A 20,228-nucleotide genomic window follows, 5' to 3' on the forward strand; every position below is an offset into this window, starting at 1 on the left:
GATTTTGGTTATCTATATTTACCTAACTTATATTAAAACAAAGAATCCTTCAAATGATGCACTGCTCATTTACAGTGCTGAGAGCTTTGCACATTCCACTGAACATCATTATATTGAAGGTACCAACCTAATGTACTCTAACCAGCGAGTGTTTTCCAGGGAGGACAGCCACTTCTCCTCGGTGTCATCAAAAGGGTCTGCAACAGGGACAGTAATTACATTGCAGAGCAGCTTCCAGTAACAGTCCCTGTCAGCCAGGCTGACTGGAATTCACTTCAGTCAGGAAAACAACCCCATAAAAGAAGGAAAGCCCAGCATACCATTGACACAGAGCTGTTTGAGTTTGTTGTGTGCAGCCTGGATTTCCTGGATATTGGGGAGACACTTGTCCAGGTCAGATTTGTACACGTCACTTCTCAGGGGATGGCTTCGAGTTATGGCATTACAAATCCTGCAGGAGAAGAATCAGCAGGTTTATTGTTGGAGAGAAAAGAAACAGTCTTTCAAGAAATGTGCCACTGTCTAACTGCAAGCACATAAAACATGCACCTCATTCTAAAAAAAAGTTTACTGGTTCATATTCAGGAGATACATTGCTCCTGCCATAAAGCTACTGACTCAAACATTTTTGGTGTCTGCTAATTACTGAACATAAAAAATGGGAATGTTTTAATGGATCATTAAAATATCACATTTGAGAAATGAAATCTGATGCTGACTGACAATTCACTCTATTCAGTTTTTTGTTTTCCATCTTTTTTAGTAAGAGTTACCTATGTTAAATGAAGAGAACATATTTAAAGTTTATGAAGTCAGGAAAGCTTACAGGGTTTCAACTAAAACTGAGAGCTCCAGCCTAACACACAATGCAGGTGTTTGCACTACTACAAAAAGTCACACTACAAATTAAACCAAAGAACAAAATCAACTAAGTTTATAAACTACCTACAGAAGGCACTAAATGCCTTCAGTCTTTCATTAAGGACAGCACATGACAAATATTTCACAGAAATACCATGTGCATTATGATACTAAGTCTGTTGAATTGTATTTCCCAGTGCCACAAATGAAGGGTTTTTTTTACTGTCTTGCTGAAGGAGGTAAGAAAATCTCCACCAATGTAAGCTGTATTACAGTAAAACTCATCCTTTTATCAATATGCTCTCTCATCTGAATGATTATCCCCCTAAAAAATAAACATACCTTAAAACCTGTAAAGTTACTCAGTATTTGAAACTGGAATGGCCTTGAATAAAAATTGTGCCAGAACCAGATCCAGAGAACAGTCTCTCCAAAGTTCCCACACTACAACACTGTGGTGTCACACAGGGTCACCTCCACTGCCACCCAGTGCTGTGTCACAGTCCCCACTGGTGTTATCCTAACCCTCTGACTGAAAGAGTGACACAATGAATCACTTACCTCTGATCAATTCTTCTCTGCTGCAATACATCTTTAATGTTGGCCATTCTCACAAGGGCACTCCCGTTGGGGTGATTCCAGGACCATAACTAACATGGGGAAAAAAACACAAGAAACAACAAAATCGTGCAGGTTAGAGCTATTCTGTACAATTTTTTTCCTTAATGTCATGCACAGAACTCTGTTAATTGGCCTGCACAGCCTCAAGTTGAATACTGTGCAATGACCAGGAGCAGGACCAGAACAAAGAGGACACTTACAGGCATTCTCCTCCCAATGAAGGAGTAGGAGTACAGCTTCAGGTCTTGGTCTGCTAAGGAAGACGGAACCACAAAATATTCTGGAAGGCTTGTGGAAAAAAACATGATAAAAAAGGTTACTTTTCCCTGTGCTTTTTACCATCTTCCCTCTTGCTGCAGTGCTGTGTGACCAGATCAGGGAGGCTGTCCCAGAGCAGCCCCTGGGCATGACTGCTGCTGTCCTGTGTGAGGGCTCAGCCACAGCACCAGCACAGACCCAAGGATGCCAGTGAGAAACGGCATGTCCCACATGGAAGTACAGAAGCACCAAAGCCATGGATGCCAAAACATGACATTCCCTTTAGGGACATGATACTTCCTTAAGGGACAAGACATTTCCTTCAGGGACAAGACTTGCAGCATGTTTTGCCTGGGGCCTCTCCAGAGAGCAGCCCAATTAAGAGGTGCAGTGCACAGTTGGCAGCAACAGAGGCTGTGGGGCACACAGGACAAGACAGCCCAGTTCCCTCCTGCTGGTGTCCCAAGAGACACTTACCAAGTGGAGATCATATAACCTTCATTGACTGAGCACACTCTCCACTCGGATGCACCTGTCCTTTTGATCTCTCTATCCCAATCCGAGTAAGTTTCAAACAAAGGAGTCTGCTGACTGCTGGCACTGCTGATGCCACTGCCACCACCTCCTGGGTCTATGCCATTCACCTTCTTTGCTAGGAAAAGGAAAGTCATCAATGCCCATTAAAAAAAAAAAAAATCAAACTCTTCACCTTCCTATTACAAAGATAAGCCATTAGCAACAGCACTAATATTGTCTATATTACCTACTGTTGTATTACAAGAAAGCAGTGATTTAATGGCAGCTTGATGATACATGAAGATGTCAATGTATTTTTTCCCTGCAATTTCATTAGAAAAGCAACAAATTGGCCTGCTGTGCTGCTTGATAGAAGCCAAGGCATACTAATACTCAGGAACAAATGTTATATCCAGTCACAGGCTTTCCTTCTTCAATATGCCAAAGTTTACAATGTTTTAAAAACATGAACCCATTATAGGCTACCCATTAATAGCTACCATGTCAGGAAAGCAAAATAAAGTTCAGCAACTTAAAATGACTGCTGTATTAACAGCAACTAAAAGAAATGGAAGGCCATGCTGAAATATTGGGGTTTCTATATAGATTTATATCCACACAGAAAGAAGGCCTATCATTTTGTGTTTAGGGACCAGGAGCTTAGAGAGGCTGTTACTATACAGAAGGATCTCCTTTGCTGGTCATTCTTTAGATGCCAAGGAGACAGTCAGCTGTGTCAAAAAGAAATTACATTTTGTTTCTTGACACTTGAAGTACATTTTTAGATGGAAGTGAAATAAACTGAAATTCAGCCCTATCACCACCCCCATGAAAGCTCTGAGCCTCAGCAAGAGCTTGCCCAAAGGAAGCAGAACAGTGTCACAGCTCTGCTGACATCCCATAACCTGTGTGGTTTCTGCTTTCTGTATCTATCAACTTCATTCTTGCACTGGCACTTTGACTACTTAGGATTTTCAGAAGAAAACAGGACTAATATCAGACTAAAGTAGTTCTTCAAAGATGGTAAACAGAGAAATACAATCATTACAAAAAAAAAAAGTCAATTTTTCTGTCTAATGGCAGGATATATAACTATCAAATATAGCTTGGGAAAAAACCAATGTACACATACAGCAGAACAATACAGGCTTTTTATGTTCCCCAGGAAGCACAAAGACAGCATTTCACCTTTTACTTTACTGGGAGTAGCAGGGAGAGAGAGTCATTAAACAGCACCGGAATTGCAAGAGCAAAGCCAGATATCTATGGGACAAACACCAGGGTTCACAACAGCAAGAACACCCCAACACAACCCAAAAGAATTTCATATTCTGTTAAGAACTGGAGCATGGCAAAGTTCTCCTTTGCCATTCTGGTCTGCTGCTCCAGAGGAACATTTTTACCCACCTTAGGTAATTCTTCCACTAGGTATTTTTCCATATAGCAAATGGTATTTTAAAGAGAGAGTAAAGGCAACTTTGTGACAGCCTAACATTTTATTGCAATTTTATCTGCAAATTGGCTTCCTCCCTAGTACTTTATAACATGAAAATACATGGACTTAATAATTGCCCAAGCTTTATGAAGTAAGAAATTCCATGTGTAATTGTGTGTGCAACATAATAATCACATGCACACTTATTCTTGTGCATGCACGGGGCAGTCATAGAGGCAAAACCATGGATGAAAACCATGCATTGTTTTGCAAATTTGAAGGCCTGATCTCATCATTCCACGAGGTTCATGTTTTGTAACAGGCAGATCAGTGGTTTCTAGTGCCAGCTGCTGAGTTCAGATCTCAGTAGCACAGCCCTGCAGCAGCAGCACGCTCTGTGGGGAGGCTTGTCACCCTACAACTGCTGGCTCTCAGCTGTGGCTGGGCTGGGGAACACTCGGCAGTGACCGCACAGCATTACGCTCGAAATCAAGTTCCAAAGGCATCTTTGCAGGCTTACCTAACTGACAAGGTTCACTTGGAGATTGGCCTTGAGCAGAGAGGGTGTGCTCCAGCTCAGCAGGGGTGGTGGAGGTTTTGAGTGGTAAGAACTGCCTAGTAAGCCTCTAGGAAAGAAGGTATGGAGTCCCAAGTTGCACAAATCCTCCTGCAATACCACCAGAAGAGAAACTTATTCCCAAAAGAAGGGCAGGTGAGCAAGCCTGCCTGATGGGACATTCACTGGGTACCCAGAGTACCAACAGAGACATACAACAGGAGGATGGAAGCGTGAACTGAGAAATAGGAGTATTCATGCTGCCACAGTTTGGCTTTGTTTCAGACAGGAAAGACATTTCTTTGGATTTTGGTCATTAATGTCTATCCCAATGCATGACTTATAACCATAAGAGGCTGGGTGCAGAACAAGCTGATTTTGTTACCCTTGGAGAAAGCCTCAAATGTTTTTTGCCACTGCTTCTGGACAGAAGTCTTACTAAAAACACATAATACAAAACAGGAAAAAAAGTACAATCCAAGTACTTTCATCCTTACCTGGATTATGATATATTTCCCCAACATACTCAAATGCAAAGAGAAGCTGAAGATCTGTGGGCTGAGAATAATGAGCTATTGCAAGGCACACCTAGGAAAAAGACATTTATTACTGTTATTTATATATCTATATAGACAAAATAATTATTGCCTTTAATTGTAACAGTGTCAAATATGCAGAGCTGGGAAAAAATAAAAATCAGTCTTTTTATATTTTCTTTAATGAAAGGAGCACTTATCAATCCAGCAGAAGAACCTAAGAGCATGCAGGGCCAGTTCAAAAAGTCCAACCTAGCACTGTTCTGACAGCAGCTAGCAATCAGTGCTCAGGGAAGAGGGGAAAAACACAGAAACAACATAATAGAATTTTACCAGGACAATTTTAAACAATTAACAGTTCAGGCATGTCCTGAATCAGTATCAGTATTTAACAGCATTTGACAGATATTTTGGCTACGAAGTTGTCAGTTGGGCCAGGAGGTTTTTCATGTGTGACTTCCTTTTAAAAAAACCTAACTGGTTCTTTCCCTAAGATTATTAAAATTAAGAGTGCAGCACATGATTTAGGATTAGATCCTAGACTTAAAATTTCATCAAGCATTTCTAGTCTCTGTCACGTTGAACATAGATAGACACTAAGAAATACACCAGATTTGACAAAAACCCTAATGTCTAGAGGAATCAAATTCAGGAAGGAAAAAATATCATGTAGAGATTGGTGCTGTTATTTTTCAAATTTCAAGATATGAATGGAGTCTTTAACTTTGTCCTCTTCCCTCAGTATTTGCTTCAGCATTTTACTAAATTGTACCTCTTAACCAGGGACAAAGACATACTGCCCACATTCTTATCACATAAATTTTTTTCTTTTTTTTTTCTATCTTCCCTTCAACTTTTCCCAACTTTTCCCATTTAGAAGCACATTTACAAAATTTATTCAGAGTCTAGCAGCTTTGAATATTATTTTTGAAAAAAATCCTGTGCATCCAAGAAATTGCTTTCTTTTTATGAAGGAAAGTGTCCTTATTGTGATAAGAATTAACAGAAAGATTTGCACAGAATTGAAGGAATACCACTGCTGGCAGCAATGGCAATGGGAACAAAGCTCAAGAGCTCAGTTATGCTGAGATCTGCATGGAGAAAGCTGCTGTATTTTTATTGTTTGTATGCAACATCCCTGGTGTTATGGAACCTTTACTGTATCTTTATATACTTGGACTTTGATGGGGACAGTCCTCACTATTTATAAAACCAGTAATGACAGTAGAGTAACTTGAGCTGAAAATGTTGTTTCACAAACAGTCAACAAAAAAATTCCAGTCGAGTCTTAGAACAACGGTTTCTTTAACTGTTCTCCCCATACCTCATGTTCTACAATGAGACTGCACAGGAAAATAGAGGACAGAACATTCCAGGGGTGACAGCCCCCCCAAAAAAGCCAAGCAGTACAAGTGTCCCTGGAGAACAGTATAGCACACTTTCCTAATGAGCAGTTACAAGCTCATTTGCAGGATTTGATAAAATGTTCAATGACATAACTGGAAGCCACACACATTTCACTAAATCTTGTGATTTCAGTGTATGAACTGAAGCAGAAGAAGCTATTAAACAATATTTGGCCACTTCTAACAGATTACTTTTGGCTATCATTAACAATGAAATAAAATGGAAATTTGTGTATATTCACATTTTGACTTCCATTTTTCTATGTAGCTTTTCACTACAATAACTGACTGATGCAAGCAGAACAACTCCTCATCTTCATTTATGGAGTGAAAGTTGAAAGCCTTTTACTATGCTAATCTACTCTCAAGGCTTCAGGACAAACTGCAGGAAAAAAATTCCATTGTGCTGCCAAATAACACAACAGGAACACAGTAAAACCTATTTTTAAATAGGCAGCAGCTGAAACCTCTGTCATTTGCTTGCCACATTTGAAAAAGGCAGTATGTGTGTGCTGTGTGAAGAGGGATAAAATGGTGGGGTGGAGATAGTAACCATCCAGATCCACAAAAAATATGAGACCATAGTTGTGCTTTTAAATAGAGCAGGAGCTGGAAAAGGCTCTGGGGGTTCCATGGAATAGATGTAACTCACACCATGTATTGCATGGGTGAAACAGTCCACCCACAGGTTCAGGGCATCTATTTCTCTTATTTTAAAAAGTGATAGATTTATCCTGCTACTGTCTCTATTTTTACATTTTAGAAAAATTCCACTCATAGATACACTGAGCAACTACTAAAGACATACTAATTTTCTGTTTACTCCTCACGAAATCCCTATAATAGTTTTATTGTCTCAGAGATCCAGAAGACAAGCACATTCTACAGATCTCAGCAGATTATGGCCATAAGTAGAACGCTCTAAATTGGAAGACAAGCATGTTTTACAGGAAGTGTTCCCATATCAAACTCAAAAATGTTTGGTATTCTTGCCAACTGACAATTGTGTAAAGCTGAAGATATTTAGGCTCAGACAAATAACAAGAGAATAAGCTGCTTGTTGCAAAGTTCACTTATTAAAAGCAGTAAACACAATGGCTGTAGTTATTTCATAGTACAAAAGCCATTTCCCTATGTCAGTGTCCCCTATTCAACCCCTATCTGAGAAAAATAAATGATACTTTCAGGGCACACCCTCCTTTTCAACAGCAATTTTACCAAGGGCAAGAGCTTTAAAGTATTGCTAATGTTCTTGCAGAAGAGTTGTGGACAACATTTCAGATGTGCTAAGTTAGCACAGCCCTGGATTTTCCCTCCTTCCTTAAGCCAGGCTACCTGGCTTATGAGCTCTCTGGAAAAATACTGTTTTCCATTGCTGCTGCAATTCCTATCCCAAGCAGGCACCTGTGGTAGAAAGACAAGCAGAACTACCTCAAGTCCCACAAACAGGTTTTGTTCATTTTCCTAGGCTGGAAAACCTATTGGGAAAATAAGCATTCAGCATTAGGAGAATTTTTAAAATTCATCTGTATTTTTAAAAATATTTTTTACCTTTGCCCAGGGAAGTTGTGGCTGTGCCATCCCTGAAGTGTTCAAGACCAGGACAGGGCTTTGAAAAGCCTGCTGTAATGGAAGCTGTCTCTGTCCATGGCAGGGGATGGAATGAGATGAGCTTTAAGGGCCCTTCCAAGCCAAACCATTCTGATTCTGTAAGTTTACTTCTAAAAAAAGTTTTCTACATCCCCTCCAAAGACAGTATTTTATGCATTCCCAGTGCCTTGAAACAGTACCAATTCTGTGATCTGTATAAACAATTAGAACAAGGTAATAGAGTTGGGGAGGCAGGAGGAACAAGTTAGAAAGGGTCAGGACCGTTTGTCCAACTCTTATGAGTTTCATATTATTGTTCATAACAATTAGGGAAAAAAATGTTCCTCTCCATCCCAAGTGTTATGACGCAGGAAAGGCTACTTTTGATTGCACAGGAAACAAGATTTGAGATTAAAAATTTTCCTTCTGTTTTGATTGAGCATGTGATTCTGAAACAACTCTCATACTCATTCAAAAAAGCTTCCTGGAGTAAAGAACTGAGAGAGTTCTTGAGAAGAGAAAGAGATGAGAAAATGGAGATATACTCATGGAAGCACAGGGTGTGTGCCATCCTGGGGCACTGCCAAGATCCTTATGCATGGTGAGGGAACACACTGGCCATCACCTAAAAGTCAGAAGATCTACAGCCTCATATTTTCATTAATTTTATTTTCTCAGTCTAATGTCCAATACTGCAGTGCCTAAAAAATAGCAGGAGTTTTCAGTTTGACTGCTTGCTGTCATTTTTGGAACAAAATAAATCCTTTCCTCTAAGAATGTGAAATGCTTCTTTTTTTGCACTGCCTAACTTAAGACTTCCCTAACTTGCTTACCCTTGCTTCCCCATCCTCCACTTCCTCCCACACCCATCTGGCTTTCCTTCCTTTGGAGACTCTATCGCTTTATTTTAGAGACAAAACAAAATTAAACTGCTAAACAGTGGTGAGTGCAAATTTCCATTCCTTCTATTTTCCCTTAATGCTTGTTTCCCAAATATCCACTAATAAAAATGAGGAAGGAAATATTTACCTGGCTGACTAATGCTGAGACAGTGTTTTATTAGCATGCATTGGCTGCAATAAGTACTGAGTGTATTTTCCTTACAGAACTGATTTTTAAGCTTCTCTATAATAATTTACCTGAAAATAAATGAATGTGTTCTCTCAATGTTTCTGCTTCAAGGCAAAGAAAAAGGCCTCTGAAAGTTCTGCCCATGTTACCCATGTGTCTATGTGTAGTCAATCTGTCAGACTGTCCACTTCAGAAGACTGCTTTCAAACTTGGATCCATCTTTTCACAGCATCCAAAGAGATCCTTGGAAAGAGGATCTTTCTGAGATGCTCAAAGAGAGACTTGGAATAATCTCTATTCTAGTAAGGCAGCTTAATTAGTTATTCTCCCTTATGCTCTGTTCAGCAAACAGAGACACTTCCTTAGGAACAGATTACACTCGCTTTGCCAACTCCAATTTATGTCACTGGATGCTGCTGAGTATTTCCAGTACGTGCAAGCAACTATGATTCAAACAAATTCTTTAACTGCATGTAGTTAAGCATCTGTTGTCCTTCTAATTACTCCATATATTTAAAGCTCATTTTGACAGATGAATTGCCATGCAGGCCCCCCCATTCAGAACCCCAGTTCCATGGTCAGCCCTCTCCTGTGGCACTCTCCAGTCAGACAGCAATGCACCCTCAGCCCAAGAGCAGGCTTCCCCTCACATCAGAACTCAGGTACACTCTAAGTCTTGCTCTTCCCTACAAAAGTTATGCACACACAGTTATTTCCAAGTAGACAGCTACCAAAATTTTCTTGTACAAACAGCTGGATGTAAATATAGATTAAAGAGGCCCTCAGAACTTTAAGGAGGCCTGATCACTGTCTTCTGTTTTTGAACACCAGGACAACCTTGATATGTGCTATCTGAAGGGCAGGAACAGAAACCAGATAAAATCTTTCCATCCTGTGGTGCCAGCATGCCATCTAAATGTCAGCAAGAACAAAAAAACTCCATTCAATATGCTGTGTAAGACCACTCCAGATGTGTTCACCAGCATCCCAAAATAATTTAAGCAAAATCTTGATACAGGAAAACTGATCTAAGGATCTCATGGTCCGACACATTTATATTTAATTGCTAATAGAATAATGTTATTATGGAAACATTAGATTAGCTGAACCTGATCTCCCTTCAGTAGAAACGCTTCTGTGCTACACCCACACAAAGCTGCAGTAACCTACCTGATGCATCAAAACTGCCACAGTAACCACACAGCTGATTTTGTACCAGTTTTCTTTCTCTCCACTGAGCACATTATGCTATTTGAAAATGGAAGTTTTTTTACACTTGTGGTCACCACCATCACAAGCTCTATAACCACACAGCTCTGGCTCTCTAGACCTAGCTGTTCTTCCTGTCAAAAGAAAACACCTAAGACCATGTAATTATAAATGCCTAATGTAAAGGCCTTCATAAAATGGTTTCACTGTTCACTCTTGCATAAGAAAAAGCAGCACAAAGAATGTTAATGAGATGCTGAGTTTATTCCCTCCTCCTCCAGGCTAATCACTCTCCTTTGCTGTGACAGCCAATTAGAAACAGTTGCTGTAATGATATTGCAGGAGGCTGCTCCAGGGGGATTTTGGAGAAGCTGTGCAAGGGAACGACTGCGGAAAGACTGCCAAGCGTGGAAGGCTCCAACCAGCACAGGCAGCCGGCAGGGCGGCAGCCCGAACAGGGGCAAGGCCAGAGCCGGCGGTTCATGAGGGGCTCCAGCCCGCGCACCTCGGGGAGGGTGAAGGGCTGAGCCGGTTCAGCAGCCCTCGGTCAGTAACTGCACACAGACTCAGGCCTGGGCAGATGGTCCTTGGGACTTACAGGGCTAAACTCAAACCTGATCCTACTGAGAAGGGCAACTGTTAAGCTCTAAGAGTAAACCGGGTCATTTCTTACGAAACGCCGGCTGTGGCACGCCGCGGTGCCGCGGAGGTCAGGGCAGCCGAGCTCCCGGCCGGCCCCGCTCGGCACAGCCCGAGGGCACAGCCCCGCTGCGCCGGGCACCGGCGGGCAAGGACATCCCTAGGAATAGACAGAGCCCAGTAATTCCTCCTGTCGAGAGTGTACGAGGCTTTGATAAAACTGAGAAAGAACCCAGGTTCATGTAAATTGGACAAAATGGTGTTTCCAAGAGCTCGCTGGAGAACGTGGTGTGTGACACCACTAAGGCTATCCATAAGGCAGTACACTCAGCCTCTGGGTAAATTAAGCTTATGACTTTCAGAAAATGTATCAGAGCTTGAAACATTTTCCATAAAAATGCAAACATCTGTTGTACAGCTGCAATGCAATATTCTGATTCCAGTCCTTAAAAAGATTTATTTAATGAATTAATAACTTTTAAAAGTACAACAGATATGACAAGAAATACTGGTTTATCTTATATGATACTAAACAGTTAATACATCACTTTTTTTCCCCCTAATAGATTTGACTCCAGATATTCTCCTGTAACAGAATGAGAATAATTTGCAATTCTTCCCCCCACTTCTCTATCAAAACATAATAATACAAAATGTTTTTATCAGCACAGCTGTTGCTACACGTAGTGACTACAAGGCAGAAATTCATAACAAGATAACAATACCTTTTTTGCACTTTCAGGACCTGCTTCATCAAAACGAAATCTGACAATACGAAAGTCTTTGCAATAAATTATTAATTCAGTTGGATTAAATTTAAGCTTTTGGTTGGGACCAAGGACCTTCTGCTTCCTCTTGGCATCATTCACTGCAAAGAAGAGAAACTTATTCGACTGTGTTCTGTAAGGAAACACAAGATTGGCTCAAACAGATACAGTAATGTTGCTGCCAGAAGGTTTTTATTTATTGGCACATTTTGATTCAGGTAGAAAATCTGTTGATTCCTGTTAGTAAAAGTTTATGTTTCACTAAACTTAGGGTAAACTTCATCTTTTAGAAAAGGGGCAACAAATGTGCACCAGTGCAAGGCAATGTAACAGGTCAATTGCACCTATTTGTTGAAAAAAAAAAAAAAAAAAAAGCATAAAAGCATTTCTTCATCATGTTCTTCCTCAGAAACACATTAACCTTTTCACAGTGATCACAACCAACTTTGGGCATTGAAAATTTATAAACAGTAATTTAGATTACCTAGTCAGAAAACCAAGTATTTAACAGCCCATGCCATAAACAAAATTTGAAAACTTATCACTTTTATGAAATTTTACAATTACAAGATGAAAAACAACCTTAACAAATAGGTAAGGCTATGGAATCCAACAAATAAAAACCTGGTTCTCCACAAGAAGTATTTTATTTCTTCAGATCAAGATGCTGATTGCCATTTGCAGATTTTTGGAGATCACCAGTTATTGACTTGCTAAGAATTAGAGAGGATTGAAACTACAGCATTTCTCTAGTCAGATAACCCATCTACATCTCACTGTATAAGCTATTTTTGCAATTTAGTGTATTTCAGTGGCAGAGATTCAATGTTCAATGTAAAAATGTGCTAACAACATTTTGTACTGCTATAACATGTCCCTCCTATAACACCTGTTGATCCACTATGGTAGTTACAAATATAAAGAAAGACACAACTAAGTCTCCTGCATGGCACCTCAAGATTTATTCAGCATTTGAGGCTTTTATCCTCATTTTAAATAAACCAAATACTTCAAATCAGGAAGATTAATTACACAAAGCTTCAAGTGTCAACAATTCTGCAGAACTTAACAGGCAGGTAACAGTTTTGTACTGAGTAAGGATAAAGCCTGTCAGTATAATTAGCTATTTTAGACATACCTGTGACAATCTGCTCAATGCATGTGAGTGGGACATCGTGTTCACCAAGGAGGAGGTTCTTATAATGGAATTTCTGAAACAAATGAACTCACAGCCATTAATTGCAGCTCTGCAGTTTGTAACCAGATACACAGCACGACTTTGAAGAAACTATGATAAAAATCAGGCATGCCTAGGCTTTTCTGACAGGTACCACCCTTGCTTATTCCCAGGTAATTAGAGGTTAGAGGCTGCTCAACTGCACACCCAGCAGTTCAGAAACCCCAGTGGAATATGAAAATAACCTCCCTATTTGCACTCAATTTACTGAATTAGTATCAAAAATTACTCTTAGAAATCCAATACAATTTGAAGTATAAAATATATATATATATATATATATATGGAATGTAAGAAATCTGCAATTATTTTCACTTTTGTAAGCATGGAAAGAAAAAAAGAATTAATTCTACTTTCAGGCACAAATCAACCTTTTGATGTAGCTCTGGTCAAACTTCCTAACTATTATTGAATAAGCATGCAGCTACTTTCAGAGCTATACATATCTTTAGTTAATGGAACATTTCCTTTAAAAGCCCCAAATGGAAGTGCAAACTCTACTGAAAACAACACACAGCTCACTACTTGGATTTCCAGTATTGTATGCCGTGCTGTTCAAAAACTGATCATGGTTTTGAATGTCATGAGCTCTGCTTTGACAAAGCAGAAGAGTTCTTCTCCCCTGTTCTTGTTGCTTCATCTACAAAGAATTCTCATTTCATGGTTACTTTGCTCTCCATCAGTAACTCCAATAAAACTCCACCACGTGGAGAGCTTTGCTGATATGACACTTCTCCTGTGTGAATAATTCCACTTATCACATTCATGATGTAGCCATGGGAGCAATAACCAACCTGCAGTGGCATTGGGTCATCTGTAATAAAGGAAATCTTGAAGTTAGTGCAAACCAGCTTGCCCCACAGATCATACTGGCTCGTGTCTGTTGCAATGCACTTTCTTACAAAATTTACTTCGTTCACCACAATTTCACCTGAAACAGAAGAAAGGGAGGGAAAAGGAGAAGCCTATATAAATCCTGGAGGTACAACAATTCAAAGTCTGTAATACCAAGGAACCCCTAACTCTTTACCAGTTTCAAGTTATCCACCTCTTATGGGCAAACAGGGAGTTTAACTAACACCACTCCAGGGAAAAGAGAAAATTACCATCCCAAAAATGACAATATTTTGCAGTAGTTAAAATGAAACAAAACCCAAAATCAACCAACTTAAAACCAAAGCAAAATTCAAAGAACAAAAACCAAAAGAAGCCCCACAAGAAACGCAACCCACACAAAACCACACACCACTTCCCTTAGATCCTGAGATCAAGATCTGCAATTCTCCACCATTAAAAAATGCATGCATTTGAACAACACTGTCCTTTAAACAAGCACACATTCCTGTACTTCACCTAGCATTTATTTTAAAAACTCAAATTAACTGGCTATTGTTAAGCACTTCAGAGAATTTTATGAACTTCCTGAACTCAGAATCATCAGGCCACATTGCATTTTGCATTTATAAAGACATTTTCAGGTGACTTCAAAAAACACATTTCCAACTTTTTACTGTGACTGTCTAATGAAGGAGACATTTTCTGGATTTCCTTCATAAAACAGAAAATTCAAATGAAGAAAAAAACAAATTATGCTAATTGGTTTGGCATAAGCTATAAAATAAAAAAAGCATATAGGCAAATGAGACTGAGGACCATTTAAAAAGTAAAAGTGAATCACTACACAACCTGATATTTTTCAGTTCCACAGCCAAGATTTCTGAAAGCTAAACAGTAACTCTTCCTTCAGTCATCTAACTTAGTAATTCCTTTTATTCCTGTACAGGGCTTTCACTTCTGTCATCAGATCAACCACCTCCTGCTGCTGCTGTCTACCATAAATAGTGTGGGAGTACAAGTGTGTTCCAAGAAAAGTGTAATTTCATATTGGCTCTGAGATTCTGCTTAGAAGAAACTAAGGACTAAGGATTGCTGAAGCCTAATTTGCTCGTAATAGGTTTGGCATGTTCAGTCCCAGTTGCCTGAAATGCCATCTCACAGTCATGCTGAGCAAGGAAACAGCAGCTCTTGGGCAGCTGGACTGGCAGCCATCAGCTACTGCATGGCCAAGGAGTAGATCACAGCCTGGAATAAATTCCCCATTTAGCTCCTGCTGCAGAGCAGCTCTTTCCTCAGGTGATTATCACTACAGCCAAGTAACCATACCTTGAAATGACTGCCTTCAGGGTCCCAGACAGGAGAGAAATGCACCTTTTGCTGTCTCCAGGCCCCCCAGCCCCTTAGCTATTTCACCCAGCTGTCCTACTGGATCTCTTGCCCCTGATACAATCAGGGATCTGCCTGGAAGTCACTAAGAGCAGCAGCAGCAGCATCTCTGCCTTTGGCTCAGTTGTTCAGCTATAAAAATGTCTTGGCCTAAGTCTGTAGCCTTGAGCTGCCAGAATTATGAGCTGTGTTCTAGGACTGTTTGAAGATGTGAGTAGACAAGTTTCATTGACCTGTATTACCATATACATGAATATTCTATACCAGAAGTGGCAGGAACTGTGAAAATGTCTATAAACAGATCTCCTGGAGCTTTAAAGTCTTTCCTCAAACAGTGCTAAAATGTGCTTAAATAAGCTTTTGAATATGAAAATAAAAAATCTGGTTCTGACAGCTTCAGTACAAATAGTTAAAAGCTCATCCAAGTCCACAGCAGCTGAAAACAATGTCTTATAATGGTGTACATGAGAATGACAAGCCCTACTTCTGTTAAACATTGTAATGAAAATTTTTCAATACAGGGTCTGGCCTGGAACTTTGTAATGCCCAGCATTTCTTCAACTAATCTATTGACTTAAATAACTGCAAAAGCCCAAACCATTTATTGAAGTAATTTCTCCTCAGTGTTGGTATTAAGTCCTCAACTATTCAACATGAAGTTCTAAGTCACCTACTGTGTGTGAAGAAAAACAAACTCCTCATAAACTGAGTTTTAAGTAATATTTATTCCTCACTCTCTACATATTGCTAGTGTATCACTGCATTTCTAAAAAAAAAAAACCAAAAACAAACAAACAAACAAAAACCAAAACCAAAACAAAAAAAAAACCACCAAAAAATGGAGACCTAAATACACCATGAAATTAAATGCAACTTCACAGCTTTTTCTGGTAACATTCACTTATCTGTTACTAAGTATAATATTTTTTATTATCACATAGGAGACATTTCTAAAAGTAAATTACTATTACCAAACTTTGATGCAACCAAACAGAAAATAAATGAAATACACTCAAACATCTTCCATTTGAATTTCCTACAGTTTAAAACATGCCTGCTACATCCTTCTCTTTCCAAAGCTCGTCCTTTTTACTTCCCCCCTTCATTCCTCACAATGTGTGGCTACACTGCAACATGTTAATTCTAATCCTATTTTAGTGCAACTGCATTTAGTTTCACTTCATCCAATACAAATACTTTCTGGATTTTCTGGCCTAGTTTGTCTTCTGCTCTCAGGTTTGCAGCTCTAACCCAGAACTGTCCCTTTTGAACCTAAGGATTAAGGTATGGCAGGACAGACAATGTGTGCACACCAACTTCAGACAAAGAATGAGAAAGTTTGCAAATGTAATAGATGCAGTTTCCAAACACCTCTAGAAACTGATGGGGTTTTTTTTCCCCCACTATATAAATAGTGTATATATATATATATATATATATATACATATAAAGGTTCACTCTATATATATATAGTGAACCTTTCAAAATGAAAATTTAGGGAAGTAGATAAACAACATGAGTAGTAAGGGCAGGACTTGCACAATGAACCCTTCTTGTGTTTGTAGTTGAGTAGGTGATTTCTCCTACACAAGACAACAACAGAGCTATTCAGAGCTATTACACTGCACATTTCTACAATGTAGCTGCTGCTTTTTTCCAGTAAACAGTCACAAGCTGTTCCAAACACGGAACAGCAGTCAACACTTCCATCTGACTCCAAGAGTCAAAGAATGATCTCAGGAGACAAGAGCAGTTTGTTTAAACTTTGACAGGAAACCAGAAGAGAAATTACAGGTTGCCACCCTTACATAGAAAGCCTAATCATGTTTAATAAAAAATATTTCTACATTTAATAAAAAAAAATCACAAAAATAACAGGAGATATTGAAAGATCTATCTAGATAATACACTCTCAACATAACACACATCCTCAAAAATTCTTAAAACTCCTGAAAAATTCTGCTAAGTCTCCCAAAAGCACATGCAATCTGACTGGTTCAAATTTTGGATGTTAAGAGAATTCATGGTATGTATCTAATCCAGCATAATGCCTAACCCACTACAATCAAAATAAAGAGCAGGCAGCAGAGCCTGGGAACACGTGGGAGCTGGGAGAGAGGCAGGACAACCCTGCTGAGCACAGGATCAGCAGGAGGAAGCACTGGATAGCACAGCTGTGCTCTCCCCCAGCCTGCAGCCACACCACTCTGCACCAGGCTTGGGGCAATTTGGTTCCTCAGAACTTGAAACATAATCTCTAATCACTAACCTTCTAAAATAAAGGATGTTCTACACCATTTTCACTACTATATTTTTGTAAGCTCAGGTGCCCTGCCTCACAGGATCAAGGTTTGTTTGGTTTTTTTTCTTTTGTTTATCTAATAAAGGCAGCAATTTGTAACTTTTCAGGAAAGAGGGCTGATTTAAGTACCATGAGGGACTACAACCTTATTAATGCAGGAGGTGATACAGACTGAGCAGTTTTCCACAACTCTAACCATACTGACTGAACACAACGATGCTGCACAATTAAAGGAACTGAGCAGTATTTTATATACACAGAGACCAATACATGTATGTATTGAGAGATGGAGCATGGCACACATACATACATACACATCTTAAAATGCTATCAGGCACTATTTTTATCACATTAAAAATCTGATACTTGCTAAAGGCAATGAATAGCTGAAATCATACTCCATAAATCAATAATGAAAACAAGCTCAATGAGTTTGCAGGTTCCCTACATGCTGCTAAGGGAACTTTCCCAATACTGTACTAGAAGCATGAGAACAAATTTATCAGCATAAAGTTCCTTTAATGAGCACTGAAGCTCTATGGATATGTTCAATGTCTAACAGACATAAGCATAACAGAGGTTATTAAGTACTTTATGCAGTCATGTAATTTCTACCTAAATCCATAAAAAACTAGCACCTGGGAACTGAACTCCTGTTTCCCATTTACAATGCTGGTAATGATTATACCCAAGTAAGACAACAGAAAACCAGCTTGTTAATGTGAAACACAGTTTTACAAGTTCACAATAGAAAAGCTCAAGTTAATTCAAGTAGCTATTTAACTGTTAAGAATGCACAATAATGAGTTCACTTGTAAAATATTTGGCAAATAATTCACTTTCAGAATTTTCCAAGTACAAATTTCCAATAAAAACTTCATTAATAAGTAACTGAAATCTATGACATTTTTATCCCTTTATCTGCTCTCTTGTGAAGAGAATACCAAAATTGTATGAGTTTATTAGTATGCATCAAGCATTTAAATGTAAATGTCTCTAATCCACTTCTAAATGAATCTTCTGTTCAGTGTGCTCAGGCACTTCCAAACTTAAGGAAAAAAAAAAGTACTTGTAAGCTCATGAAATAATTGTCTTTCATCTACTTTCTGATTTTCATGAGCTCTTACAAGGTTGTCCCAAAAGGACAGCTCAATTCTGTGATTATTGGGGAATAAGAAACAATTTGCATTAATTTTTAACAGGAGAACCTGAGATCCCAAAGAACAACTCTGGCCACTGTTTGGAGAGTGGTGTGTTATTAATGCACAGTACCAAAAGAGCTTGCTTTGCCATTCTTATTAGAGAATTGTTATTAAAAGATCATATATTAATATTTTAGTTTCTCTAGTGTGCTAAGAGAAAAGAGCTTAGATAAATTATTTTTAATGCTAAGTAAGAGAAAGTAGCAAAAAAAATAAAGGCTTCCAGGTAAGTTTTCAACGATCATCTCTGTGTTTCCCCTGCACAATAACAAGATTAACATCAGTATTTGCCCAGTAATGGCTAATCTTTATGGACATTAAAAAAAAACAAAAACCAAAACAAAGCCAGACAAACCCACAGCTGATAAGATAATTGTTTTTCTGAACTAGGATGGGAATGCTCCACAAAAGCTTTCCCCACATCTCAGAACTGCAATGAAGGACACAAAAATGTAGAGCAGGCAACAAACACCAGGGGCTCAGATGGCAAGAAGGGAACACCCTTCAGGAGCAAAGCTCTCACTTTTAAACAGATCGAAACCAAAGTATTGCAGCAAACTAAAAAACTGTTTACAGAGTTGCTTTAATCAGGAACTTGTATTACCACTCAAATAGAAACAGTTCCATATTCAACATTCACTTCCACCTCAGGTCTTGTGCTGGCACTGCCATTTATGACAGGCTTTGTTAGTCTCACCAGAGAACGATCAAGTTGAAAACTGATTTTTTCTTCCTTTTTTGTCAGTCCAAATTTCACCTGAACTAGCTATGATCTGGCTTGCTCTTTGGTTTCACAAAAAGGTATCAGCATGAAGTAGTAAATAACAACACACCTGTGTGTGAGAAAAATAGAATAATAAACAGCTCCTGTTGGCATCTGTATGTATAGTTAGGCCAAATTATAATAAACTCTGATCACCAGAATCCCTCCAATAAGAGTTTTAGTAATGATTTGGTCAGAGTTCTGTAATGTGAACAACAGACAAGCCAGTGACAAGGGAGTGTGTTTGGTGTTTGCATATTTTTAAGTCTGGCCACATAAACTACAGATTCCCAAACCCTCACTTTGCCTAAACAATATAATCAGTACCAATTTGAGAAGATTGAGGTTTTCAGCTTGTTATTTTATAACTATGTTAGCAATACAAGCTATAGATGCTGAACTGCTAATGTACTACTGAGTCTTTGTTAAATTATACAGGTGTAGCTTAATAAATAAATTAATACAGAAGCATTTGTTTAGAAATTAGTTTGGAATCAGTTCACTGAAGACTTGCTTCATCAGGAGAAAATAAAATTACCAAGACAAAATCCCCAGTAGCTTGGACAGGTGACAATTCAGAATCTACTTGATTTAAATGGCTTGTAGCACTAAAGAAACATGGGGCAGAGTGGGCAGAAACCAATTACTTCACAACTTCTTTGCAAAATGCACATGTAAAAACATTAAAATCCTAATTTTAAAACAGTCATCCTTCTAGCTTCATGGAATTATTTCCATATGGGCCTACAGCTAATCTGCTGCATATAGGAAATTATTTTTGCAGATATTTACAAATTCTAAAATATATTACTAGTCAGAAGCTTTAAGAAATGCCTCTTATAACAAAAGGCAGGACAAAATTACTCCATCCAGTAAAATCTACATCTAAGATTGTATCTGATACTTAGATTCTGCATGCAGAATGCTTTGGTTGTACTTATGTCCTTAAAAAAAATCAAACCCTAACACAGAACAAGCAGTTAACTGAACCCAAACCACGCCTGAAAATTTATTTTGAGCCAAACAAACAAAAAAG

The 20,228-nt window shown here is 38.8% G+C and overlaps 1 protein-coding gene across 4 annotated transcripts in view; it reads right to left on the bottom strand.

Annotated features, from left to right (window-relative positions):
• Positions 1-20,228, bottom strand: part of MTMR10 (myotubularin related protein 10) — a 35,793-nt gene that overhangs the window by 8,454 nt on the left and 7,111 nt on the right. For 3 of the 4 annotated variants that reach the window (XM_009089860.3, XM_030228350.2, XM_018913772.3), the window contains 9 exons: positions 13,497-13,633; positions 12,604-12,676; positions 11,424-11,566; positions 4,745-4,835; positions 2,218-2,392; positions 1,683-1,770; positions 1,423-1,511; positions 321-451; positions 128-197 (listed from right to left, as the gene is read on the bottom strand). In XM_009089860.3, the coding sequence (XP_009088108.2) occupies positions 128-197; positions 321-451; positions 1,423-1,511; positions 1,683-1,770; positions 2,218-2,392; positions 4,745-4,835; positions 11,424-11,566; positions 12,604-12,676; positions 13,497-13,633 (997 nt within the window). Of the gene's footprint in view, positions 1-127; positions 198-320; positions 452-1,422; positions 1,512-1,682; positions 1,771-2,217; positions 2,393-4,744; positions 4,836-11,423; positions 11,567-12,603; positions 12,677-13,496; positions 13,634-20,228 lie in introns of those variants that run through there. The other variant, XM_050978332.1, reaches the window with a different exon arrangement.

The sequence above is a fragment of the Serinus canaria genome, chromosome 10, assembly GCF_022539315.1.
Source record: "Serinus canaria isolate serCan28SL12 chromosome 10, serCan2020, whole genome shotgun sequence".
In the NCBI taxonomy this organism is placed as follows: domain Eukaryota; kingdom Metazoa; phylum Chordata; class Aves; order Passeriformes; family Fringillidae; genus Serinus; species Serinus canaria.